Genomic DNA, 27,189 nt, shown 5'->3' on the forward strand with positions numbered 1-27,189 from the left:
TGTGCTCATAAATATCAAAGAACAGAGCAGAAATATGAAAGGAAAGACCTGCCCCCTTTGAGGATGCAGCACTGTGGATTTAGTCCTGATTCAGACACTTTGCTCTCTGTTCAATAGCCGAGTGTGTCTGTGCTAGTATCACAACACACAATCACAGCTGATTAATCTGAAACACTCCTTGATCTTTTCCATGACGACACACACAAAGTAGGGATTATGTATTTTATTCATTGCATTAATGTCAAACAGTAGTGGCCTGTTTTCATTGAATCGACTGCGATGAATAGCGTAGCTCTGAGCTTTAAAACCGACTCCTAAAGCTTGTTCATTTTTATAATTCTACTTTATTAATGCATCTCTTTTATTAGATGCTGTTTGTTTGGATTTGGAGGATTTCCATTTTTTTCTTTAGGGTTTGTGGGTTTTTATTGTTGCTTACAAGAAAAAAATATTTTAGTGCTGCTCAGCTCAGGAGTTCGTAAGCATAATCTTTAGCACTAAACTTTGGTTAGAATCTTATCAACTGCTCAAGATGCATATGGTGGGTGAACCCTGAAGGACTTCATATAGAAATGTATTTATCACCACTGCTTTCCTTAAACTTCAGACTCGTACAGTGTTCTCCCATGAAGTAATAATGCTATGCTTTAGAGGTGTAGATGTGCTACATCAGTAATACGAGTTTTTATTTCTCAACCTCAGTTGTTTCTCCTGTTAACCTCACTAGAAATCCTTTACAACTATTTTAACTTGGATGGCAAAATTTTAGAATTCTCTGAAAATAAACCACATTGAATTGTTTAGAATACAAACATTTAAAAAGATTCACACAGTTTCCAAAGCCGATGTGAAGGGTGATTTGTTTGTATGCATCGAAAGCTAAAATGCAACACAGTCGCTGCTAGCTATTGCTTATAGAGTGCTGCAGTAGTGACGTGTCTTTGAGGAAGTTAGCATCACACTGGTTCACTCGGAAAAAAAAATCTATAGAATTTTTTCATTGGTTTTTAGATTATTGGTGGAAATAATTAGTTCAATGAAATAAGCACTTTATGAATGTTCCTGCTGCCCAAATACATTTTTTATATTCATATTTATGTATAAAATAGATGATTTAAGCCACTTGTTAGACAGTCCTTTTTTTTTAAGACAAGTAAAAGCTAAAGGGGGTTTACTTATGTATAGTATGTGATAAGTAAACCATGAAAATTTCTTTGTGTTAACCACAGACCTTATTTGAGCTTATTTTGAGTCAGTTAACCAAAAGCCTGTTTGAAAAATGACTTGAGGACAATGGAACCTGAACTAAAATGTTAACTTTTTTTTTTCGAATTTTGACCTATAAAAATGTCCCTGTAGCACTCTTTGTGCCAGTATTATAAAGTTGTGAATGATTTCATAGTGATGTGTTATTTCTTGTTAATTCCTGTTTGGGATGTGGCTCAAATTTGGTGTGAGCAGTCTCTTACATGTTTCGATTTATCATCATCTCTCTTTTTCTCCACCAGTGAAGTTATTTGAGGTGATCGAGACAGACAAGACGCTGTATTTAGTCATGGAATATGCCAGTGGAGGTGAGTGGGCTGAAAGACTAGAACTGCCAGCTGTCAATCATGTCAAGACCTAAGAATCAGGACATTGCATTTTAAATAATGTCATTCTCTCGTCTTCCTTTCTCCATTGCCTGATCTGTCGGTTCTCCTCTTCTACTTGTACCACTTCTTTACCTCTTGTCTTTCTCTGTCATTTTCTACTCTATTGCAATGTTCCCCTCTTCCATTTCCAAGGCGAGGTTTTTGATTACCTTGTTGCTCACGGGAGGATGAAAGAAAAGGAAGCGCGTGCCAAATTTAGACAGGTCAGTGCGAGTGCATGTGTGTGAGTCATGCTTTAGTGTCAAAGCTCACATGTACGTACAATGACGTCTGAGCCCACTAGTAAAAAGAGCTTCCATTTTTCTATTATAACTTTTTAATTACTGATCATATCATCAGTTTGAGTGCAATAGTTGAATTAACATAAAACCTGACAATCATGTTCTCCAGAATGATGTGAGAATGATCCAAATAAAATTGTGTTTTTAATAGAAGCGAGGACTTCAGATTCAAATTTTATTATTAAAACTATTTTTTTATTGTGTATATATAGGAGCCTTGGTAAGCATATACTGATTTAAACAATAGTTGTTTGTGACAGGTGGTGCTAAGTGGTCCTTCTTTGCTTTTACAAGCGTGTGTGTGTGTGCTCATTAACTCTGCTGTGTGCGTGTGTGTGTATGATGGCTTAATTACTGATAGAAAAGCTCAATTAAAGAGTGACAACTCCCATGAGCAGCCAAAATGACATCACCTAGTCTCCTGATTACTCACCACACTTTCTCTATATCTCTCTAGATTGTCTCAGCTGTGCAGTATTGCCATCAGAAGTGCATTGTACATCGAGATCTTAAGGTGAGAATGAGCGTGTGTGTGTGTGTATTATGTCTCTTAGGGTCTCTTACATGTAAGCATGCCCTAAGCAGCAAGATCTGCATTCAGCTGTAACTTCATCTTTCACATGGTCTTTAGTAGTTCTTCTGTGTCTGTCACTAAAGTCCATTACAGAAGTCCAGGTGAAGGAATGAGTCCTCTGTTATCACACACCCACACACACACATGCTATCATGGGTGTACTCTGAACTCTAGAACTGCTGACCCCAGATCTTGTCCTTGTTAAATTGAAAGGAAGTGTCTCTCTAGGTGAATGTTCCCATAAGGATATAACTATAACTACAAGTATAAGTTGCTTATTGGCCCAAACTACTATCATATTGATTCTTAAACCTTGAAGTTAGTCTCCATGCATAACTCATAACATAAAACCCCAGAAATCCTGTATAGTGTACAGCTGTTTGTCTGAACCTCTTTTTTTTTTTCTTTCTTTCTATCAGCTTGTCTCTTGTTTTTGCACACACACACACACAGATATGTACACTAAATAATGTTACAGAAGTGCTTGTTATAGAAAGGACCATGTTTGCCATGTCGATTTAATATGAGTACCACAAATAATGAAAGATTTCCCTGATTGGCAAATGTTCTATTATAGCGATGCGTCTGTGTGTGTGTGTTAACCATTAAGCCACACCTCTGTTGTGGCTTTTGAGGTTTCTGGCAGTTCAGATCGGATTGCAGGATATATATCACATTTCTTTCAAGTTGCAGGCATGTCAATTGTGTTGTATTCAGTCGGTTGCCCCAGCAAAGGAAATTAAAATGATTGAAATAGTTTTGACCTCACTAGTTACATACAAAACCATTCAAAAGTTTGGTTATAATAATAGTTTTCTACAATAATAGGAGAATGAGCCTAATATCATCTTGACTAACAACAAAGATGATGGTATCGTCAGTATCTCCTGATTATCGTCAATAAACAATGCTATTGGCTATCATGGCAATGCTATTGGCTGTGTGAAATACAACACAGATAAATTCAGTCTTGCAAAGGCCATATAATATCGACTTCATTAGATTTTTGTGCTGCCCCTGCCTCATCCATTTCTTTGTTGCTGTGTGTTTGCATGTTGTAAAAGTTTGGCTCTGTTGGCAGAGTAATATTTAACTCTGCAAACCGAGCCCAGTTAGCACCCCGCATCTGTTGCTAGGCAACACGGCCTCTTTTCGCGGCTAAAGTTGGTGTGTAGATGTTGAGTGGCAGCACAGAGGGCAAGTCTCAACACATTCACAAACACACACACACAATAGCATGAGAGAACTCATTAGGAAAAGTTGCGCAAACACCCTGAAGGAAAGGAACGGGCATTTCCGATGAACAATTGAGCTTTGAGGTCAAATAGGGAGATGTGTGTTTTGCTGATTGTGTGAACAATAAATACTTAACACTTCTTGTTCACTGTATCAAACTTCTTACTATTATGAAATCCTCTTTTTCTACTTCAGGCTGAGAATCTTTTACTGGATGCTGACATGAACATAAAGATCGCCGACTTTGGTTTCAGTAACGAGTTTACGGTGGGCAATAAATTGGACACGTTTTGCGGGAGCCCACCATATGCCGCCCCTGAACTTTTCCAGGGCAAAAAGTATGATGGTCCAGAGGTGGATGTGTGGAGTCTCGGGGTCATACTTTACACACTGGTCAGTGGCTCGCTGCCTTTTGATGGACAGAACCTAAAGGTGGGAGATCTTAATGTTCCTATTTGTCTCTGTCCTTTTATTTATCTTCCTCATTTGTACTGTATCATCCTCATTGTGTTTCTCTTTGCATTACGCAGGAGCTGCGAGAGCGTGTTTTAAGAGGGAAGTATAGGATTCCTTTCTATATGTCCACAGACTGTGAGAACCTGCTGAAGAAGTTTCTAATCCTCAATCCTACCAAGAGGGGAAGTTTGGAGGTTCGAATGATTTAGACATGTAGACACATCTGATAGCTGACTGAAATAAATTACAGACAGAGGCCTTGCATTTAAATGAAAGTATGAGCTTACAAAGTAAAATAAAAAAACTAATGTTTTATTACAACATACTATATTTATTAAGAGCAGTAGATCTCAACCTTTTGACTCTAAGGCCTTCTTTAGTTCACAATGATATTCAGAAGGCCCCTGACTTTCCCATCATTTATGATATGCTGGATATTGTTTATTCGAAGCATATACCTGATCAAAGATTTTAGAGTTTGATGTAAACAAAAAAAAATGTTTAAGAAATGTCTACATTTAAAATTTAGTTACTTTAAAAAACATCCCACCTTTGTATCATATATCCTGTTTTTTTACAAGATTGTGGGAGTGCCTAGGGGATTTTCACACTGAATGTGTTTTTCTATTCCAATGTGCTACTTTTCCATTGTTTTTCCTGTGTAAATGTGTGCTTTATGGATGTGTATGGTCTAGCGCAGGGGTAGGCAACCTGCGGCTCTGGAGCCGCATGCGGCTCTTCAGCCTCCTTGTAGTGGCTCCTGATGGCAGTGACAAAAAAACATGGAATGTTTTTTTTCTTTTTTTCTTTTATTATCGCATTATGTGTTCATTTTGTTGCACAATTCTCAGGGTTTTAGTTGATACCATCTAATAAAGTTTTTTTTTTATAGTTTGTCACTGAAAATATATGTCACATCAATGTCAGCAGCCGTCTTTTAGAAGTTTATAAACTCTGTAATTTTTTGCGGCTCCAGGGGGGGAGTGGCTCACACAAAGTGGCTCTTTTGATAAAAAAGGTTGCCGACCCCTGGTCTAGCGTCACCATACCGTCAGTTTTTAAGGCCCCTTTTCAAGTTAAAAGAATTTAGAATTTTTGCATGCAGCAATGCTCATCAATGTTAGTTGTGAAACACTGGACCAATCAAAAGACCCTGGAGGCAGGGAAAGCAAGCATTGCAAGCTTTCGTTTACAGTAGCAAGTTGGCTACTGATTCATTTGACATCAATATGGCAGAAAAGACATTTTGCGCAGCAATTTTCTTTTTAAAATCATTCTTTAACACAGCATCTCACATTTTTAGATGTGATGATACATTCTGTGTGTACAGTTCCTTAAAGGGTGAATTAAAATAGGACATTTCTTGATTTATTTTATCATATTTTAATGCTCTTTTTATTTTAAATAATTTTAAGTCATCTTAAGACCTCTTTGAGGTCTCATAGTGGGCCCTGGATAAAATCTGTAACATTTATGTAATGCTTTTAAGCATTTGAATGACAAAATTGCGTTTTGCTTTTATTAAGATGCTTTTGGTAAAAATTTGCTCTTGAAGTCGTAGCCTGGTTACCTAATCATACTTAATGATATGTTTATGTGATCCCTCACCATTCTCTGTCTGTGTATCTACCTTTGTCTTAGCAGCAGATCATGAAGGATCGCTGGATGAATGTAGGTCATGAAGATGATGAATTGAAGCCTTACATTGAGCCCCAACCTGACTACAAAGACCCCAGGAGAACAGGTATGTGTGATTCTTACACTCAATAGTTTAGATGTTAAAAAAACGTTCCAAGATTCGGAAGTGTTTTATAAAGGTATTGCAGTGACACTGTATATGTTCCCCATTTAGACATAATGCTTCAGATGGGTTTCAGTCAAGAGGAAATAGAGGAATCTCTCATCAAACAAAAATACAATGAAGTCATGGCAACCTACCTGCTGCTTGACTATAGGAATTCAGAGGTACACGCACACATAAACACACACATACTTAAATGCCCACAGAGTCAGCTAGATGATGGTACTTTTTGTTCAAATTTCTGACTCTCAGCTTGACGAGGGTGTCAACTTGTCGCTAAAGCCACGCCCAGGAAGTGACCTCACTAACAGCAATGGCCCTTCTCCACCTCATATGGTACAGCGCAGTGTGTCATCCACTCAGAAACCTGTCAGAAGATCAACAGATCAGGGTGAGCGTGTTGGATGTTGGTGAATAAAGACCTTAAAAAAAAACATACAATCACACGCACTTCATACTGTCTCTTCTTTGTCCCTCAGGCTCATACTCAAAACGGCCTCAGGGAGAAAACAAGCATGGAGTGGAGGATTCTGGGAGGAAAGGTTCGAGTAGCTCCACCAAAGTTCCACCCAGTCCAGTTATCTCCAGCGAACGCAAAAAGAGTTCTACACCCTCTACTGTAAGTGTGCGTCTCTTTGGTGATATGTTTCTTAGAGATTTATTTTAATTATTTATTTAATATATTGTGTCTGAAAACTGCTACAATTGAAGTTATGCATGATGTAAAGTATTAAAAAAAATATTTAAGTATATGTTTGCGATGTAATGTGCGATTTAAATATACCAGATGTTCATTCACACCATTAGTTAGAAAAATGATTAGCATTCAACAAAATGTATATAATATTTTGAGCTGTGTCATTCATGTGTCCTTTCCCAGTTCTGTGCCCCCTCTTGTCCCGTCACTTCCACTCTTTACTGCCAAACAAAATGTCAAAACACATTCAACTTATAAAACACATTTATGCAAAAAACTATATCAATTAGAGCATGTTTATCTAGACAGACTCCCTGTTGATCTTTTACAAGCTAGGGCACTCAAGCTTATCAACAGGACTAATACAGTACCAAAGTCACGTCATGTTCTTTAGTTCAGTTTCCATGTACTTGAAGAATATTGAGGAAGCTTTTGGCATAATAGCAGGGTAATTTTTAAACATCTTAACTACTGCTTCTGTTCCCGGGTACACGAGGGCGCTCTGAACAGCTTGCTGCTTTCCACATTGGTATTTTTTCATGCAGCAGATGGCTGGAAGGGCTTGCCCAGGGTTGAAGCTCACTCTCTGACCAAGAGATGTTTGGCACGTCCAAAGCCCATGGCTTCTGCTCTTAAGTTATTTCTGTGAAAATGCTACAGAGGAGGCTATTTTGAGCTTTCACACAACACATCATACTTGGAGTTTCTAGGTTTGCACATCTTTAGATAATGTGCAAATACTATTGTATGAGTAGGCCCTGTGTGAGTACCAACCAAGTAGTAGCTCTACCACAAATTGTGTGAGAGAGCAAATATTTTCACACCTTGAACAATAGACAAACGTGTTTTTTATTTCTAGTTTGTCATTCACCCAGAGTTCATAGCAGGGCTGTCCTGTGTTTATGGTTATTTAATCCATGATTGATTTAATTACTCCTAACCCAAACTTGGGTTACTGTTGCAGTTCCAGAACTAATGCATGCAAATGTGCATTTGTCAGAAAAATGTAGTTAAGAGATTATAGAAATGAAAGCTGCAGTCCATAACTTTTGGTTCTGTACCGTTAATAATCAACTGTCTGTGTTTTGCAGAAGAACATTGTAGCTGGAACTTCTTCTCTCTCTGAAAAATTACACAGAAACTTGGCTACTGGTTTCTACCAATCTGAAATAGTCTGTATAAAACAAGTGTCTATATAAATTTACCATAGTTATTCAGAATAAGCCAAAAACATGGTTTGGAAAATGGATACATGACATGCTCAATTATACAAATTATAAATAAGATTTAGTATCACTTGTAATAATATAAAAAAAAATGTATTATTATTATTAAATCAATTACATTTTAGCTTTTTTTTATATAGCGCTTTTTTAAGATACAATTCTTGCTGTTAGTTAAATGACAGACGGTGAACACTATTAACTGCAATGATTATATGTATAAAATTTGGCAGATTTGTATGTTGTTTGAGGATTGGCATCATCTGAAGTCCTCTGAGAAAGATCTAAATGTATTTCATTTCACTTGTTTGTCATGGCTGCATTTTCTTATTGTTGTTTACAGTATTTGTAAGTTTATTTTTCATATAATATTTGTCATTTATTTTAGCCTTATTTTAGTTTACAAAAACAGTTTTTAGTAGTTCTAGGGCAGCGGTTTACAGTTCCAGTCCTTGTGATTGCACCATGATTCCAGTTTGAAGCAAGCATATATGTTCCATCGAAAGGCCATTAACATATGCGAGATGTGAATTTAAATGTTTTTTTTTTTTTACATAGGTATATTATGTCACACTCCACACTTCTCTAGTAAGTTGCGTCTGTGTGTGAAGATTCTGCAGGCAGTGGCGTAGCACAAATCTGTGAATGAATGTTTCGAAGTAAACGTCAATAGATTTCCAGCGGTCAAGGAGTAGGGAGCAGTGAAGACTGTGTAAGACCATGTCAGTCAGAAGACAGTTTATTAATGGAGCTCTCTTCTAACGAGCTGATGATCTGAGTCCGGTGTGTTAAACAAGAGAGACATGCAAAATATGCAGAGCCGGTTTACACAGCTGAGTTAGGGCTGCTTCTGTGTTGTGACCCAATCCGGTCCCTAGTTTCAAAGTATATAGTTATCGTTATGTGTTAATGCATTTATGCGAAGACACCTATTTGCCACTTCAAAAGTACTTCTCTGACACCTTTACAGTGTAAAATTGGTTTATGCATGTGTGTGTTTGTGATTTCAGAATAGTATCCTGTCCACGGGCACAAGCCGCAGCAGAAATTCCCCGGTTTCTGAAAGAGCCACTCTGGGAGTGCAAAACGGCAAGGACAGGTACACATAAAGACGCATGCATCTGTTGAAAGATTGTAAATCTCCAAAAAGGCAAAGTACAGAAAAACACTTACCTTTCTCTTACTGTCACACGTATACGGGCACAGTTCATCCCTTTAGATAAGATCACTAACAAAACCAGGCACCCGTTTCCTCGTTAAATTGTACACATAGATACACGCACACGTGCATTTGTGGTTCACGGGGACACTCCATAGTTGTAATGGTTTTTATACTGTACAAATCGTTTTTCTTTCACCCTACACTAACTACATCTAAACCTACCCCTTACAGAAGCTCTACTGGCATTTTTTTAATGTCGTAAAACACCATTTAATGTTTTTTAAGGCTTTTGTTTTACAAAGACTCAAGAAGTGTCATCATAAACCATGTTTATGTTGTAGTACCCATGTCATTATACACATTTGTGTCCTCATAGACCACAAATGTAAGTCCACTCACACACACACAGACACACACACAATCTACTTCTGTCTCCTGTCTCTATACTGTTGGCCGATACCTGCCATGGAGCACAGACTGGCATGCTTTTGATCTCCAGAAAGGCAGAGTTGTGCCAGATTGGCATACTTCATCCTGGATTCCAGCCGGATTAGTGATGCCTAGAGAACCATCTCATTTAGACCCACACACTAATTTAAAGAGAAAAATGTCCATCACTAGAGTATTCTTTTGAGAACCTTTTAGATGCGTTAATTAGTTAAATCCCAGTCACAAATGCATTCATTAAAGCATCATCTAAACCCCATATAACCTCCCACCATCATCGCCAAACAAACACTAAGTCAGTCATCCTTCTTTTCCTGTGCACCACTAACCATTCATGCATCGTAACTCCTCCTTTTCCAGCATTCACATCGCTGCTTATGCTCACATTCCACACACTCCAGTGTCTTCACTATATAAATTGTGCATAAGCATATGCATGAGATGTATTTAAAAAAAAAATGGAGATAGAGCTTTCTGCCTACTAGAGTCTTGTTGCATGGAGATGCATGCTTCTGTGCTACCGAAGTGGTGACCATTATGGTCGTAAGTCAAAGCGATTTAAATTTTGCAGGTTTAAAATTGTTAATTGGTTAATCAACTGGGACAAAACATATCTGTGGGAATTTGAACTTTGAATGTGCACTTTTGCTCTGCCAACAAGTGTCAATTCCAGTGCAGAAATCCCTATGCCATTAGTAATAATTGAAGGCTTGTTCAGACCAAGTCTAGATATACAGGGATAATAAGATTCTAAAAGGAAACAATGCATTTCTATAAACCCCTTTGTACCAAGCTCTAAATAACATACCGCACTTTTATCATTATTATTATTATTATTAGTGTCATTATTTGTTCATGGTTCTGATAGAGAAAACAAACTCTCAAATGAATGAAATGTTTTTTAAGTCATATGTCATGAACTGACCTATCTGATTTGATTTTGATAACAGAAGCTCACAGTATTACTTTGTGTAAATCTAAACAAAAGTAAGTCATAAGTCCTATGGGATGACATAAGGGTGAGTAAATGAGGAGAGATTGTTTGTTGTTTTTGGGTGGAGTATCCCTTGAACTTGGTGTGAACAAGCCTTTAACTGTTGTTATTAGAGCTCTGCTACTGTTCTCTATGGGTGTGTAAGTATGTTATGATAATACTGATGAATGGTGAAGACCCCATGAATTCAAATTATTCTTTCTAGTATCTAGAATATCATGTTTTTACTAGCAATAGCAAGTAGCAGTCAAATGATGTATACAAAGGCTAACTAAAAAAAAAAAAAAAAAAAGGCCTGTGCTATGTCACGCCCAACTTCCTGTTTAAGTCACTAGTGTTTTGACACAGGAAAGAGCGATTTCATCAGATGGTTTCATGGGGTCTTTAAGAATTAAAACCTTTTGTCCTTTTAATGCTACTGCAGGTTTTTGTTGATTTGCCTGTGTGTTTTCTCATGAGCTTATCTGAAGACATTCAGACAGTGTGTCGGGTTAAATATTCCCCACACATCCCTCTTCCTTTTCCATTTGTGTCTCTCTCTCCTGGATCGTTTGTCTTCTGTCTGCGTTGTGAGTGTGTGTGTGTGTGTGTGTGTGTGACTCTGCGTGTCTTTGTTAGTGTATGTATAGCTTTAAATGGATTAGAGTGGCTTGTGATGGAAAAAAGCACCATTAACTCTGTTGTAAGGTTGCTGTAGTCGTCCGTAATAGGCTTAGCTTCTCTCTGCCACATAGCAAGGTGATAGCATGTTATTTCTCCACCACAAGCTCAACTAATCCCTGCATAGTGGCGTGTGGGTGTGCGTGTGTTTCTTTTGTGCTTTTCTGTAAAATCAGCACTCTGTTTGACCTCTCTCTACCTCCCTCCATCTCCCCTCTCTCTCTCCTGTACCATTCACCACTGTCTTTCACTTCAGATGCCCATATCTATCTTATCTATCTATCCGAACATACAGCTTTTCTTAAAGTATACTTCATTTGATGTTGTGCATGAACGTTGAATCTTTTGATCTAGAAAGCTTTACCAATGTCTACACCTGTTATAACCGAGAACAAAAATTTGGGAATTCTTTTAAACCAAAGCTAGGGATGGGTGTTATTTATATTTTATCGAAACCGACACAGATACCAATACTTATCGATAATGTTATCGATACTGTTTGGCGCAAAAAGATATGATGTGAAGAGTTCTTTTTATACAGCTGAATTTTAGCAACTGTATTAAAGTTATTCGGCCAGTAGTGAGAGATTTTTTTCTTTGTGTATTATTTTATTAACATTCAATTAATAATTCACCCAACAATTAAATTTGTGTCATTATTTATCACTCTCAAGTTGTTTTAAACCAGACTTATTTATTTGTTTTCCTACTATTAAAGTCAGTTACCAGTTACCCACATTCTTCCACAGTTTGGTTACCCACATTCTTCAAAATATCTTCTTTTGTGTTCAGCACAAGAAGCAATTTAATACAGATTTGGAACATGACAGTGAGTCAATAATTCAGTTGGGAGACAATAGTTAATACAGTGCATTGCTTGAGGTAGATGTTATGTTTTGATAATATTATATTACCAGTGTTGTCTCTTTTGTTCACTATTGCACTACTGCATTTATTGCATCTGACACTGTGGGCTCACGTTCCAAACTAATAAGTGACACCACTTTAAAACATTTCACTCCTGCCGCGATGATTGCTTGCTAAACAACATTTCATTAAAACCTGCAAAAACCTTTCTGTCGAGTGATTAAAATAAATTTTGCAATAGTTCATTGTGCACACAGATCATATTTTAAATATAAGTTTTAAAGACTGGTTTATTCTCTGCATCAGTGTCTGTAATGTGTGCTGTAGGTGTAAAACTTTTAGGAATTTTATCCAAGATGTATGCTAATCAGTATTAGTTGGTCGTATCTGTCATAAAGGATCCACGAATGAAACTGACCCCAGTCAACATTAAAGCCAATAAACAGAAATATGCGTTCATACAAATAACCTTATTTGAACGTTTCAATATGCGTTGACACATGTGGCTTTGAATGTTTGATACAAAAAACATAGAGAGAAGAAATGCAAAGTGACAGTATTTCTTGATGACGTCAGGAATCGTTGAATAGGCTTTTTAAACTGGTTCAATGAGCCGAACTGTCCAAAAAGAACTGGTTTGGGGAAATAAATTGGACATTAAAGTATACGAAGATAAAAGTATCGATAACGTTATCGGTTGTCCCAAAGCTTATTGATAGTCCGTTATTGACCCAATTATATACAGGTCTAAAAAAGTACCTGGTCTTTGTAGTTGTTGCGTCTCTTTAGTTTTGTTTTGCATTGAGAAACAATTCACTGGAACAGACCTAAATAAAATAGATGAAATTTGCGTCATGCACACTGTACACCGTTACCTCACATACACGAAAAAAGTGAAGTATACGTTGGGCTTTACACTGTATTCTGTATTCTGCTCTGCCTCCCTGTCTATCGCTCTGTTTATCATTGTATCATTCTGTCCATTGATCTTTCTATGGCTATAACTGTCGACCTTACATCAATCTATTGGTCTATCCATATATATTGTGTGTTTGTTGATCTGTCTCTATCTTTGCTGGTCCATATATTGGTCTGTCTGTCTTCATCATTCTCTCTAATGTGTGCGACGTGTTGTTTCTAATGGAATGCATCTCCCTCCCTCCCTGCCTCCACACATACGTACACACTCGTGTTTATGTGTGTGTCGATTTGTGCGTGTGTGTACGGAGGGGACGCTCTCTCTCTCCCCTCAGCCTAAACACACCAGGGTCCCGCGCCTCCACGGCCTCGGCCGGCGCCGTGCTCTCCTCATCCTCTTCCTCACGCACCCGCCATCACAAGTCCCTCTCCACCTCCGCCCATCCCTGCCCCGCAGACCTGCACTCACACCGGCCCAGGCAAGTCCCCACGCCACCAAAGAGAGAACCCAACAGGAAACCAGCCATGTCAACTACTGAAGAGTGTCGCATAAAGTGATGAAATCTGGGAACTGTAGCATGTCTCAGGGGGTTTCTGCATTCTTAGAAATCATTTACTTGGCAGGGAAAGAGCTTGCAGGAGGTCAGGGGGTGACAAAAGTCGACAGAGTCAACACTGGGAGATGGCTGTGATACAAGGCTAAAACAAGACACATTTTCGTATCCGTTCTGAAAAGACCAACGCAGTTGGACATCAGCATGTGTTTTGGCTTGTGGTCCACAATTATGTCTAGCCTTCTTTACTACTAGGGGAAAAGATAGTTAAGCCAAAAATTAATTATTATGACTTTTTCACCCTTATTACCCGTATTGTTCCTGATTTGGTTAACTTGCGTTCTTAAATGTTGTTTGTTTGTACAATGAAGAGTCGAAGTTCATCTGAACCTCACTTAAATTTTATTGACAACAAGTCATACACGGTTTGGAACAACATGAGGCTCATCCAGAAAAATCACACTAAGAATTTTCAAGTTCGAATGAACTTCTACTTTAAACCGGCGAGACTTTTTTGGTCAGCCAGTTTCACTGGAAAAAAAGAAACTATATGTCTGTCATATACCAGCTTGGTCCACAACACTCTTTTCAGAAGGGATTTCAGGAACAAATAAGAAATAATATTTGTTACAGCTGTCATGATGGAATGATGATTGCTTGTTAGGATAGGATGTAAACAGGATGTGGCAGAGTAGCTAAATTAAAATAATTCTACACAGACCCCATCTCACGTTATAGCTAATCGTGCTCCCTCCTTCTTTTAAACATTGTTTCCTATCCTCTCTTGACCATCACTGTAAGGCCACTAACATCAACCGTGTATACACACTAAACACTGACCACAACAGAAACATGATTTATAACGCTGGAGCTAAAGGTGATTCAAATAGCCTGTCAGTGCTGCTGTAAGTGAATGGCTGGTCTGTTGCATGCAGTGAGCTGAGCCTCTTCCGAGCGTGGTTGGGGACCATTGAGAGAAGGTACTGCTGCCCTGTTACATTCTCTCTCTCACTCCTCTGTATTTCTCTGCCCCCTGTGCACTGTCTCCCCTCTGGAGTGAAATGTACTTCAGTGCAAGGGCCATATATTCAGATCTGTGCACTGTATATATGAGTGAGTGAGTGAGTGAGGGACCATGTACAGCACATAGTGTGGCTTATTCTGTCTCTCAAGGTCCTTTCAAGTGACTCATGTCAGGACACAAGTGTTGACTTCCACATGTGCTACAAATAGCATACAGGAAAAGAGATTTTAAAAGGTTTAACTGAAAATAGTGACCACAAACAGAAGAACGACATGTAGCTATGGTAAACTCATGAGTTTGAATCCCAGAAAATGCCTAAATGTAAATGTAGAAAGAACAATTGGTTCATAAAGCTGTCTCAGGACACTTTTAGCTTCCACTGAATCAATCCTTCTTATATCTTATGATTATGAAAAGTCCGCTTTCTAACATGGTGTTGATGGGACCACTGTAGTTTGATGTTTTGCTGCCTAGAGGAATATCAACATGAGTCACGTGCAAGGGCCTTCAATTTGACAACTTAGGACTGTGTGGTTTGCCACTGTGAAAATATCAGCTTTGACAGAGAATATATGAAATATGTGAATAATAATAAATGCATGTCACATCATACATGTTTCATGTGTGTTCTGACGCTCATTAAAACTGCAGATGGTGTTTTCCCAGTGGCATGGGTTTGGTTCTGAAGCTCATGCTCATATTTGATAGAGTGAGTGCTTGTATTAGTTTTTACTTCTTAACATTTAGCTGTGTGCCATATCTAACACACTACAGTGTTATCATGGGAACATCTGATTCCCTTGCTAAGGTGTTGTGTTAGTTTGCACAGTCAGAGTTAGTCAGTGAATTGTTCCTCAAATCTGCCCCTGAGTATGGTAAAGTGATAGAGTTGGACACTCTCCCAGTGATGTGCACAGTCTTTCAGGCCCCTGGTTTAATCCACCCTGAAGTGTTGGTGATGACCTGCTGTGAACTTTTGTGTAAAGAGGGTTTGAGAAGGTCATATTAGCCAATGTATTGAGGTCATACTTGGATCCCCAAAAGGTAAGTGATTGCTGTGCTGCCAAAATGTTTAAACAACTTAAAAAAAAAAAAAAAAAAAAAAAAAAACAGCTCAATTGAGGTGAAAAGGGAAAGAAATGGAGTTAGCCACATTGTAAATGCTGATCCCCAGTAACCAATTCGTTTTACTCGAAGTCAACATAAAATGATGCTTACATCCCATTTTACTTGCATGATATGATGCATTTCAGGATGAATTGGAGCATTCAAACATAAAATTGACATTGTCATTTTATCCATCCAGAATTACTGTGGACCTAAAATACCTGCTTCATTTTATTTTATTCAGAATATTTGTCTTTAGAATAGCGTGTAATAAAAAAAATTGCAAAATAAGACAAGAAAAGTAAATGGTGTTGAAATTCATTTCATGTTGGCTGTAAAAAAACAATAAAAAAAAAAACAACAACTTTAAATGTTTTTACTTTCTACAAGTGAACCAGTGTTTGGAACCTTGTCAAATCAGGAGCTAGAAACATGTCTAAATGAGATGAAAATGTGGTGACCATTAATAGAGCAGATCATAGTTTGTTTTTCCAAACTCAGCTATGTTTCTGAGAAGGGTCCAGTATACTTCACTTCCTGGCTGAAGTGGATGGACAGTGTTTGTGATCTAGCTTTGGTGGTTTCAGTTACCCAGTGTCATGTGACCTCCCTGGCTAAGCTTGTGCCAGTTGGCAACTGGTTCTGGCTAGGTTCTACTACACTGGTTGGCGCTTAAACAGATGTTGGCATGGACCTGACTTGGTTGGGTGAGATTTTCACAGACAGTGTGCAGAAAGGACAGCTGTGGGGGGAGGTGTGCTGCTTCACTATACACGCTTGGTTGGACACGCGCACACACAAAAAATTACAGCCCTCAAGTTTCACAATATCCCTGATTTGTGTGTGTGTGTGTGAGAGTGTGTGCGTGCGTGTGTGCGCGAGACAGATTAAAAGTCTATGCATTGGGCCAGAGATATGTCTGTGTTCTCTTCACTGCAGTTGTCATATTATTTTGAGATTACATAATATAAGTACTAGAGCACTGCAAGAGCAAGAACAGAGCTCCTGATACTTTAACTATTGGTTTGCCATAACTTAAATTTGTTTTTTTTAGGTAAAAAATTATATTATGGAGATTGTTTTATGAATGCATAAATCAAGTGTTTTTCATATTTACAAAGCAGGTTTGAAACCCATTATCTGCTATTCTTTCTGCAGACAAGTAGTGAAAATCAACCTTCCATGCCCATATTTTTTTGTTTAATTAAAAATTAAAATGTATTTAATTAGTTTACACTTTATTTTAGTCTCATTGTTACGGCTTATTTGTATATTGTAAGTATATTAACATGTACTTATGCATATAGTTATACATCATTTATTGTAACATGGCGCGTGACAAGGATGGTTATCTATTATTTAAATTGTTAATTTTATTTAAGTAATAAAGACTGCATTTAAAAATGCATTTAATTTTTTTTTCAATTATTTAAAAAGAGAAAAAAAGCAATATACAAATATTCATTTTCAATAAATATTGATCCTGCGATGTTCTCATCTTTCTTTCTTTTTCCCTCTTTCCTTTTCTTTTCTTTGGGGAAAAATGATTTTGTCACAGTGATCCCCCACAGAGAGCACCTGGTGCTTCCCCATCAGCCCACAATATCAGCAGTGCAGCTGGGACGGACCGTACCAATTTTCCTAGAGGGGTGCCAACCCGTAACACCTTCCACCTCGGCCAGCAGCGAGGCGCACGGGACCAACAGGGTTCTCCTTACCACGGGGCCCCCGCCTCACCTTCTCTGTCCCATGGAAACAGCCAACAACGACGACCCGCGGCTTCCGGCATCTTCAGCAAGTTCACCTCCAAGTTTGTGCGCAGGTGAGATAGACGACGAGTGTTGGATAAATCAGTAGATTGACATGGAGCTGAAGCAATGACAGGGGAAGTCACTGATTGCAGGAGGTGCTAACAGTCTGCGAGAAGCCCGATTGTGCCTAAGCGTGGTGGTGTGAGGATGAGTGCGATGAATGCCGGGGTATTTGTCAGTTAAAGATAGACTAGGTGATGATGAAAAATAACAGAAAGAGACTTGAAGACAAAGCAAACACATCAGCACATTCTCACCTCCTACCGAGGGGGTTATTTTCTAAGCGTCATTATATGCAGTTAGTATGCTGGTTGGTTGTCCGTCTGTGATCAAAACAGCTTCATAAGTGGATTTGTTCTTGCAAAACGACGGCTCACGCAATCGCAATGTTCGACAGAGTCTTGGGTATTGTCTTCATTTCACCTTCAAGGTCAGGCCTTCATAAAGCAATCAAAGTGCTGTCAGCACCCGTAATCCCAACACGAATCTTAGCTCATTTAAACACATGCAGATTTCTCATCAGTTTCATCATCTCTGTCTCCGAGTTCCAGCACACATATCTACCTTTTCCGCACCTCCGTGGCGACAGTATCCTTGGTAACAGCTGAGGTATTGCATTCCCCTGCTCTATAAATACTTGTGGAGGGGACACCTTGGCATCCACTCACTAGTGCCAGTTTACAAAAAACTTATGGCTTACATTCTGCTGTATTTCTTCTGCAAAAGCACTGAAATCATGTTCAAACTGCTAGATGAAAAATCTCGGTCGCACTTTAAGAAACATAAGAACACCTACATGTTCAGTATTAGTCTTTAGTTTCTGTTCAGCCTCAGATATCAAAGGAAAGGACAGCTGGCGTTTTCTATTTTGTCTGTGTATATCTGTTTTGTTTTTGTGTCCTTTTGTGTATATGTTTAAGCCGGTTTGACATGAACAAGATTTGTGTGTTTTAATTCTTAAGGTCAACATGAAATGGCATTCACAACCCATTTTACTTCTGAAATATGATATATGTTTCTAAATATTAGTGAAAAATGGGCATTATGTGACAAAATGGGGCCAGGTATCACAGTGAGCATCTGACTATACTTTAATGTTAATGCCTCCATTTCAGATTTATTATTTATTATATGTAATCTGCAACTTTTATTACACTACCATATAAAAGTTTGGGATCATTAGGATTCTTGAGCAGCAAATCAGCATATAATTCTGAAAGATCATGTGACACTGAAGAATGATGTAATGGCTGCTGAAATTTCAGCTTTGCCATCACAGAAATATGAAATATGTCAAAAGAGAAAACAGTTGTTTTAAATTTTATTGATGTTAATCAATATTACTTTATTATTAAACACGCATGCAGACTTGATGAGCATAAGAGACTTTTCCAAACAAAATAAAAATCTTACCAACTTGTATTATGCCTTGAAATTACCGGCTAGATTATTTGATTAAAAAAAGTTAGCATTATCTACAACAGTATGTCTGAAACAGTAACTACTGGCTATTGGTTTACGTTATTTTAACCACCCAAGTGGCCCAGGCCAGTCATAAAAGTGAGGAGCTGAATGATGAAAAGTTATGAAGACCATTTATTATTGTAATTTGCAATGATTAACTGTGCACATGTGCTGGATTCCTCATTGTGCCATGAATTAAGTAAATTGGGTCAGTTTTGATTTCATGTTGGCTTTAACAATACTTTAGATTAGGCGGTTTAGCTCTGCTTAGTTTGTGTAAGCATTCCAACCCTTTTATGAGTGTTAATAATTGACTTAATAGTTTAATTGCATGGTGACCCAGATTACTAATTTTATTTGCTCATTCTGTACAGTTTAAACAGATAACCCATCAAATAACCCCAGACTGATTGTTGCTGTGTCCAGGACAACCCAACCACTTTGACATTTTAATTTGGTTTTTTTGCTCTTCAATTTACATATATACATTTCTTTCCTTTTTTTTCTTGTTTTTCTTTTACTTTTGTTTTGTAGAAATCTGTCATTCAGATTCCCCAGAAGGTAGGCAACGATGACCCTAACCCCCCTCTGTTTAAGGCTTGTTTTGACCTTTTTATTTCTCTTTCCCTTTTCCCTTGTCTACATCCCTCAGTGTGTTCTGTGATTGGCCCTTTTTTTCCCTGGTTGTTTATTTTGTGTGCAGTGTCATGACCAGCACTAACGACCAACTTCAGCCCTAAAAACACCACCGTCCTCAACTTTCCACAGTAACACCCAGTGCCTTTCCTGCCCGCCTCCATCCTTTTATTTCCCTTCCTTGTCAGTTTACCTGGTGACCTCACCTGTGTGTCCCAGATTCTGTGTGTGACTAGTGTCTCTGCCTGCTCAAATAACACAGGGATTTGATAACAGAACCTGATGTCAAAATTAAGACGGCTAAAAGGATATGGTGTCATGGAAAAAGAAATCCACAGTTACTTGCATGCACTGTTGTTTTAGGTCTGTGTGATTTCTTTGAAAGAAAGGAATAGCTTTCGATTCAACGAGGATGCGCAAAATTTATCAAATGTGACAGTAAAGATATTTGTAGACTTATAATGCCGTTTAATTTAACTTTAATCCTGTAAAATAAAAACTGTTTAAAGTTTACCATAATAATATCAGCGTTTATTGAGCACCAAGTTCTAAAGCATTGTGTGAAGCTGAAGCCTAAAGTTATGGCTGCTAAAATTCAGCTTTGCCATCACAGGAATAAATTACATTAAAAGTATATTCTATATATCTATATATCTCTCTCTATATATCTCTATATATATATATATATATATATATATATAATATATATACATTTATTATACATTATATATTACTGTATACTATATATACAATATTACTGTATTTGGGTCAAATAAATGCAGACTTAGTGAACACTTTTGAACTCTAGTGTATGTCGCAATTGTTGTGGCAAAGGTCATTTACATCACGTCTTCCTCATTTTGGCTCATAGAGGAAGTCCTCGCTTGAATAGCTGAGCAAAAAATGGGAAACAAAATACTGTTAGCTGTTAATATTAATTATGATCGTCCAAATGTCACTTCTAGAAAGTATGTTGTTATGATAAAGGCAGTCTGCCTTTGTAAAGATAATAACTGTTAATGTCAGGATTTTTTAAGCTGGAAAAGTAAAAGGAAAAAAGGTTAAAGGATGACAAAGACTGATGGATAAAGAATGGTTATCTTGTTCAGAACGTCTTCAGAAGCATTTCTTCCCTCTTTCTTTCAATTATATATTAACAATAACAACAGCTACAGAAGCTGAGACAGGCCAGCTTCAACCACCTAAAACCAAACTTCGCCATCGCACTTGTCTATCTCTCTCTCTATTTATGCGGCATTGTCAGAATCTGTTTGACCGATGACTCACTCACACACAGGCACCTGGTGAATGGACGTCACCATCTGTCTGAAGTCACTAACCACTTGGGCCACTGGCACGAAAACTTGGAGTTTGAATTAACAAAGACAATTTCTACCACTGACACGATCAATGCTGATAACCTGTTCATGTTTTAGTAACCAAAGTGATGCGAGGCGCTAATATTATCGTTTTGGAGACCAACAGAGGGCGTAAGCGAGCAGTTTATTAAAGTAAATATAAGAATGCGTGCCCTCTGGTGGTCGAACCTGAAGCCTCTATTTTGTGATTCATGCCTGTTGGTGACCAATTGTTCTTTGCAGGATTCATCAAATGTAATGGCTCATGTTTGTTTTAGTGCTTGCTTGCTCATTCTTTAACCATTTGTTATGACGTGCTAACAAAGAACTGAGCTGTTTCTTTCATTGTCTCACTGTCTGCTTGACTAAGTTGCTGTGTTTCTGTCTTCTGTGTGATGTCTTTTTTTTGTTTTATGTGACTCTTAGCAGAAGGGCTCTGACAGTGCTGTCAGTTTGCTAAGGGCCTGTTTGTCTGTTTGTGTGTCTGGTGGCGTGTTCGGGATGCTTGTGTGCTCGTCCAGACAGACTATAGGGGCAGGTGACTGTTGGATGCGAGTAGTTACCATGGTGATGGGGCTCTGTAGAATCCTTTAGAGCGTCTTGGACAGACCTGCATCATTCCACCCCACTTCATGTTACCGAAGCAGTCTGTCTGATTCATCTGTTCATTGGCATTACACACGCACAGTTCCAGTTGCATACAGTACATCAGCTCAGTAACTGTGTGAGTGTGCATTTTTGATAAAAATAAGAATAATATATCAAAGCAATATCGCACAGGGTACTACTCTGTTGTACTGTATGTATAAACATTGCTGCTGCGGTTCTTTTGTAGGCAGCAGGCCTGAATAGCATTGTTTTAAAACAGGAATGAACAAGTGAATCAGTATAGTGTGGTGGTTCTGGAGGGGAACGTGATTTCATAACCTCACGTGGTGCTAGACAGTCCTTCCCGATCTCTGTACTGAATGAGTTAAACTCGAACTCAGACTAAGACTAAACTCTTGAATTTTTTTCGAGGAGCCCCTATGAGGGAGAGGGTCGAGAGGAGGGGATCAGGTGAGAACAAAACATAAGGATTTCTTCATCAGACCTAATCAGTAGATCTTTAGGAGGTGTAATTGGGCCGCAAAGGGGCATTTAAATGGTTGATAATTGGTTTTTAACAAATATTAGTCGTTACCCAGTGGGATTTAATTGGAGGATTAATTGCAGTGTGGATGATTTTGTGTGTGTGTGTGTGTGTGTGTGTGTGTGTGTGTGTGGGAGTACCTGGGATGTGTTTTGATTTTTAATTGATTCATAATTTGTGTATTAAGTTTGTTTACAATGACTACATTTCAGATTACTGCCTGTCTCTCTGTTTCTACATGGCAAACACATGCACAGTTGAAAGTTTTCTGCCTGCGTTATTGAACTTGTTATTGAAATCTTTAAATGTGTGAACACATCTGCGCTACTCCTCAATTCCGACCTGCACATTGTCTCGTATATGTTAAGCATCACCATGAACACGAGCCAAATGAAGTACTAGAATTGAATTACAAATACAATGCTGCCTTCAAGTCTTACAATCATATGCATAGACAATGCCATAATGATATAATTACAGGTGTTTTAACTGGTTTCCTGACTTTGTTTAAATCCTGACGCAATTAAAGATATATATATATCAAAATTAGGTTTAAATTGGGAATTTTATGGTACAGTTTAGTTTGTAGGTTATTTGGGTGCTGCTGATGATGAATAATAATGAAGTTTGCCAGAAAATACTTTTTAGGTAAAGGAGCATACATTTTAAAGTACATACACTACTAATTTTAGAGTCATTACATTTTTGTGTGCTCAACAGTGACACATTTTTACGATCAAAAACAATAAATACAGTAATATTGAGTATAAAACATTTTTTATCAATGTGTAAAACTGCTTATTACTTTTTTTATTTGAAATAGAATTGATGGATAGGAATTTTTAAAAAAGCATTTCATTTTATAAAAGTCGCTTTTCATCAATTTCATGCATGTTTGCCCAACGCACCATTTTTACCAACTACACGTTTGTCAGAACTCAAAGGCAGCTTTAAGCGTTCTTGATTTTGACAACCATACTTACCCAGCTGAACCTAATTCTGCTTTTGTCACTGAGCAACATTAAGTCATTTGGACAAACCAAATCATATTTAGTCTTCTTATAAGAGGGAGATTTTGAGCTGCTTAAAGGCTCAACTTGAAGCTAACAGGCTCGGGCTTCCCTCAGCTGTCATATTCACTCGAGAGTCGATAAAACTTTAAGCGTTCGAGGTGCAACTTCACATCCTTAGCATGACACGTGCAAGAATGCCTAAATGAAAGGGGTTCACTTGAAGCAGAAGCCTTTCACTGTTTCATGTGTTTGCGCCACATCACATTTACACACAAACGGTGGCGTGCATGCTTTCCTCTGCAACATTTCCAGTTGTTTATTGCCGTATGTCTCTCTCCAACCATGCCCACCGCCTCATCCTTTCTCTCTCTTTCTTCAACACCCTCAATTTCCCTCAACCCTCTTTTCTGTCTCTCGACGATTTCGCACTTTTCTCCCACGCACCTTCCCACATCCTCTTTGTTCTCTCGTTCCTTCTTCTCTGTCCTCGTTCACCCCCTACCGACATTCTCTCAACCTCCCCCACCTCCATCCTTCTCTCTCCATCCTTGTCTCTACAGATCTATGCTCAGCAGCGCAGAGAAGTCGGAGAAGACCAGCGTGGGGCCGGAAGACGACAACAAAGACTCCTCCTCCTCCCCTGGGGGCGGGACTCCTCCGGCCGCTCCAGTGTCCTCGCTTAAAGAGCAGGCGAAACCTCGCTCGCTCCGCTTCACCTGGAGCATGAAGACCACGTCTTCCATGGAGCCCGGCGAGATGATGAAGGAGATTCGGAAGGTTCTCGACGCCAACAGCTGCGAGTATGAGCTGCGTGAGCGCTACATGCTGCTGTGCATGGCCGGTAACCCCGCCCGTGACGACTTCGTCCAATGGGAGATGGAGGTGTGCAAGCTGCCCCGCCTCTCGCTTAATGGAGTTCGCTTCAAGAGGATATCCGGGACATCTATTGCCTTCAAAAACATCGCCTCCAAAATCGCCAACGAGCTGAAACTGTAAGAGGAGAAAAGTTGAAAAGTAGCATATTAAAGAGTCTCTGAACAGGGATGAGTGAGGATCGTAGTGCTCAGACACAACCTGCTGGTATGGCTGGGTACAGAGAGAGACGTAAGATCAGATTCATACAAATGGGGGGGGAGTAGCACACTGGCCCTTCATTCCTGCTCATTGAGGAGTTTTAGAAGAGTAATCTCCGCAGGTTCTTGGTTCATTGTCCTGAAAATGTTCAATTCAGAAAAGCGACAAATGAATTTTGAGCTCATTTCGTTCTCTTTGTACACTCGCACACAAACGCACCTATTGCCTAATGAAACAGATAGAGCTTAAAAAGCCAAACTTGTAAGAGGGGTGGCCCTAAGGTATTCACAGGGTGAAAGTGGGCAGTTTAGGACATAAGTTTGTGCCCCCTTAAGAGAGAGACACACATCTCTCTCTCTCTCTCTTCTCTCTCTCTCTCTCTCTCTCTCTCTCTCTCTCTCTCTCTCTCTCTCTCTCTCTCTCTCTCTCTCTCTCTCTCTCTCTCTCTCTCTCTCTCTCTCTCTCTCTCTCTCTCTCTCTCTCTCTCTCTCTCTCTCTCTCTCTCTCTCTCTCTCTCTCTCTCTCTCTCTCTCTCTCTCTCTCTCTCTCTCTCTCTCTCTCTCTCTCTCTCTCTCTCTCTCTCTCTCTCCTACTGTCGACAGGGTTACGCCTCGCCGTTGTTCAGTAAGGGCCAGAACTTGATCAGTACTGAGAGGATTGTAAATTCAGATTAAGGTGATGATTTTAATTCTTAATCGGCTGGGTTTAGATTTGCTGCACTGGAATGGGTGAATTTCTGTTGCCTTTTTATTTTCTTATAGAAATTAAATGTTTAATTGTTGTATTTACCAATTATTATGTTTTAATATTATTCCTAGGAAAAACAAATTCTTCTTTTTCTTTTTTTTTCCCCTTTTTTTTATTATTTGTGGTCTTGTGTTATTGATCGTGCTATGCCTTTGTATAAAGAATGTCTGAAAAAGCACCACATGACTCCCGCTGAACCTTTCACACTCTCACCCCGCTTTGTCACAAAGGATTATGGGGCAGCAAGTACTCTCCTTACACTTAAAAAAAAAAAACAAAGTCACTGGAAAAGACTTTAAAGGACTCAATCTTTGCAACTAATCATTCCCATGCCGTTTTCATGACTAAGAAACTGATGTCGAGCTCTTCTCTGCATACATCACCTTTTTTCAAGCCAAGAACTTTCCACCTCGGTCTCGTCTGCAGGTGACTTTTTGGCGTTACACATTTGATGGTACACTCTTTATGAAAACGTGTTGTGATTGAATGTGTATGTGCGTGTGAGAGATGATGGAGTGTCATATCAGAATAACCAAAAGGCTTGCTTAGTTTCATATTCAACGCAGAGACTATTAACACGTAGCCTTGAGACAACGAGTACCTGCCATGAAAAGTCAAATATTGGCATTCTTGATTCCAATATTTTGTTGGCATTTTCATTTAAACTATCGAAATCAGTTTGGATGCCATTCTCGCACAAGCAGATAAGTAATTCGAACAGATGGGAGCCAACGTGGAGATGCGTCTGCATTAAAAAAGAGTGTAAAAAAGATACACTGACTATGAGCTAGAGAGTCACAGTGTGTTTCCATCCTTTTCTGCTGAGCTGTACATGCTTGCATGCATCCTCTAGTTGACATCAGGTGCAGCGTCACCTCTGTCGTTGTGTAAAGAGGAAGGGGGTTGGGATCAGATCTCCTTAAAAAGTTGTCACCAGTTTGGGGGACACCTGTGCACATGTGTGTTTTATATCTTCATAGAAAATAATGATTATCTTTTTTTGTCATGTACTTTGCTGTTCTCACAAATGATCATTTGTTCAAGGTGCTGGGGATCCAATTATCTTAAGTATTGTTTATTTTTCTTCAGGGTTGATTATTTTTATTCACACAGGTTTTTCGTTGCTGTAATTTTATTATTTCGTGTCAGACTCTTTGCTGTTGGGTTAGGGGGGTTCACATAGAAATACACCAAATGTTTGTTTGTTTTTTTTCTTTTCGTGCAAAGATGATTATGATCAATGATAGTAATAAAACAATTAAATTCAAGCTGACTGTATTAAAACGGATGCAGTATGTTCTGAGGTTGAAGGTATATTGAGGTCTTGATGTACTTGTTTGTAACTGGCATAGAGTAACAACTGAACCCTAACCAGGTACGTTTTTTTTTTCTAAACAACGTTTTGAGGATCCTGAATTATAAAAGCTGCTAGATATTTTAACTTAAAGAAATGATCTATACCATTTGAAAAGCATAAGAATAAGATTGATATTAAGATATCAAATATTACCTGGAAATTATCTTTCTATTCAACCCTTACTTTTGGGATGGGGTCAAATTGACCCAAATTTAAGCTGCTTTAAATACTGGTTAGGATATTTGCTATTTTTATTGTGTGTTGATGTTTTTCTCATTTGGGGTCATGTATGTGTAGGTGTGTTTTGGAAAAGCTGTAAAACTTTTGTCTACCATGGTGTTAAGGGTCAGCGGGTCACTCCATGGTTTTCATGTAATTTGCCAAAAATGAACAAATTAAAGAACTGTAAAGAGTCAGTAAAAAAAACAAAAACAAAAAAACTATTGCAGCTTGTAAAATAACCAAGTGATTAATTTTGACCCCTAACAAAAACACGGCGAGTGCAGCTGAAATCCTGACAGACATCTCGTATCTCAAAGTCTGTAAGTTACTAGAAGCACGCCTGAAATCTCAATAAACACAACATACGCTTCGTTCAGTACGATCCATAGATGCTGAAACATGGCTGAGATTCTCAAAGTTTTTTTACTGTTATTTTTTATTTATGATCTTAGCGTTAACGTGTTGGGCTTTAGAAAACAGTAGAGATTTAAACTGATGTTAAATGTGGTTAATGGGTTAGAAATAAGATTTTCAGCTCCCGAGATGTCATTGCCTAGATCAGCTCCGTTTCAATACGGTTTCTGTAATCAAATCGACGATAATCGCTAGAAATGAAGTGTCCTCAACTAAGCAAGCCAGAGGCCGCAGCGTCAAGGAACTAAAACTCCTTCTGTGGCAGAATGGGGGGAAAAAAACCAAGCTCAGTTGGGAGGCAAGTT

General features: G+C 38.6%; 1 protein-coding gene across 9 annotated transcripts in view; it reads left to right on the forward strand.

The window, feature by feature from the left end:
- Positions 1-24,604, forward strand: part of mark2b (MAP/microtubule affinity-regulating kinase 2b) — a 42,236-nt gene extending 17,632 nt beyond the window's left edge. Inside the window, exons 5-19 of one of the 9 annotated variants that reach the window (XM_043245389.1) lie at positions 1,509-1,574; positions 1,788-1,858; positions 2,394-2,450; positions 3,942-4,178; positions 4,277-4,396; positions 5,844-5,946; positions 6,055-6,167; positions 6,256-6,394; positions 6,483-6,622; positions 8,934-9,022; positions 13,307-13,450; positions 17,215-17,478; positions 19,466-19,492; positions 21,946-21,984; positions 23,631-24,604. In XM_043245389.1, coding sequence (XP_043101324.1) covers positions 1,509-1,574; positions 1,788-1,858; positions 2,394-2,450; positions 3,942-4,178; positions 4,277-4,396; positions 5,844-5,946; positions 6,055-6,167; positions 6,256-6,394; positions 6,483-6,622; positions 8,934-9,022; positions 13,307-13,450; positions 17,215-17,478; positions 19,466-19,492; positions 21,946-21,984; positions 23,631-24,066 — 2,045 coding nt within the window. In that variant the 3' untranslated portion in view covers positions 24,067-24,604. Of the gene's footprint in view, positions 1-1,508; positions 1,575-1,787; positions 1,859-2,393; positions 2,451-3,941; positions 4,179-4,276; positions 4,397-5,843; positions 5,947-6,054; positions 6,168-6,255; positions 6,395-6,482; positions 6,623-8,933; positions 9,023-13,306; positions 13,451-17,214; positions 17,479-19,465; positions 19,493-19,583; positions 20,213-21,945; positions 21,985-23,630 lie in introns of those variants that run through there. The other 8 variants (XM_043245391.1, XM_043245390.1, XM_043245397.1 and 5 more) reach the window with 8 other exon arrangements.
- The last annotated feature ends 2,585 nt before the right edge of the window (positions 24,605-27,189 follow it).

Source organism: Puntigrus tetrazona, chromosome 7 (genome assembly GCF_018831695.1).
Source record: "Puntigrus tetrazona isolate hp1 chromosome 7, ASM1883169v1, whole genome shotgun sequence".
NCBI classification, from domain to species: Eukaryota; Metazoa; Chordata; class Actinopteri; order Cypriniformes; family Cyprinidae; genus Puntigrus; species Puntigrus tetrazona.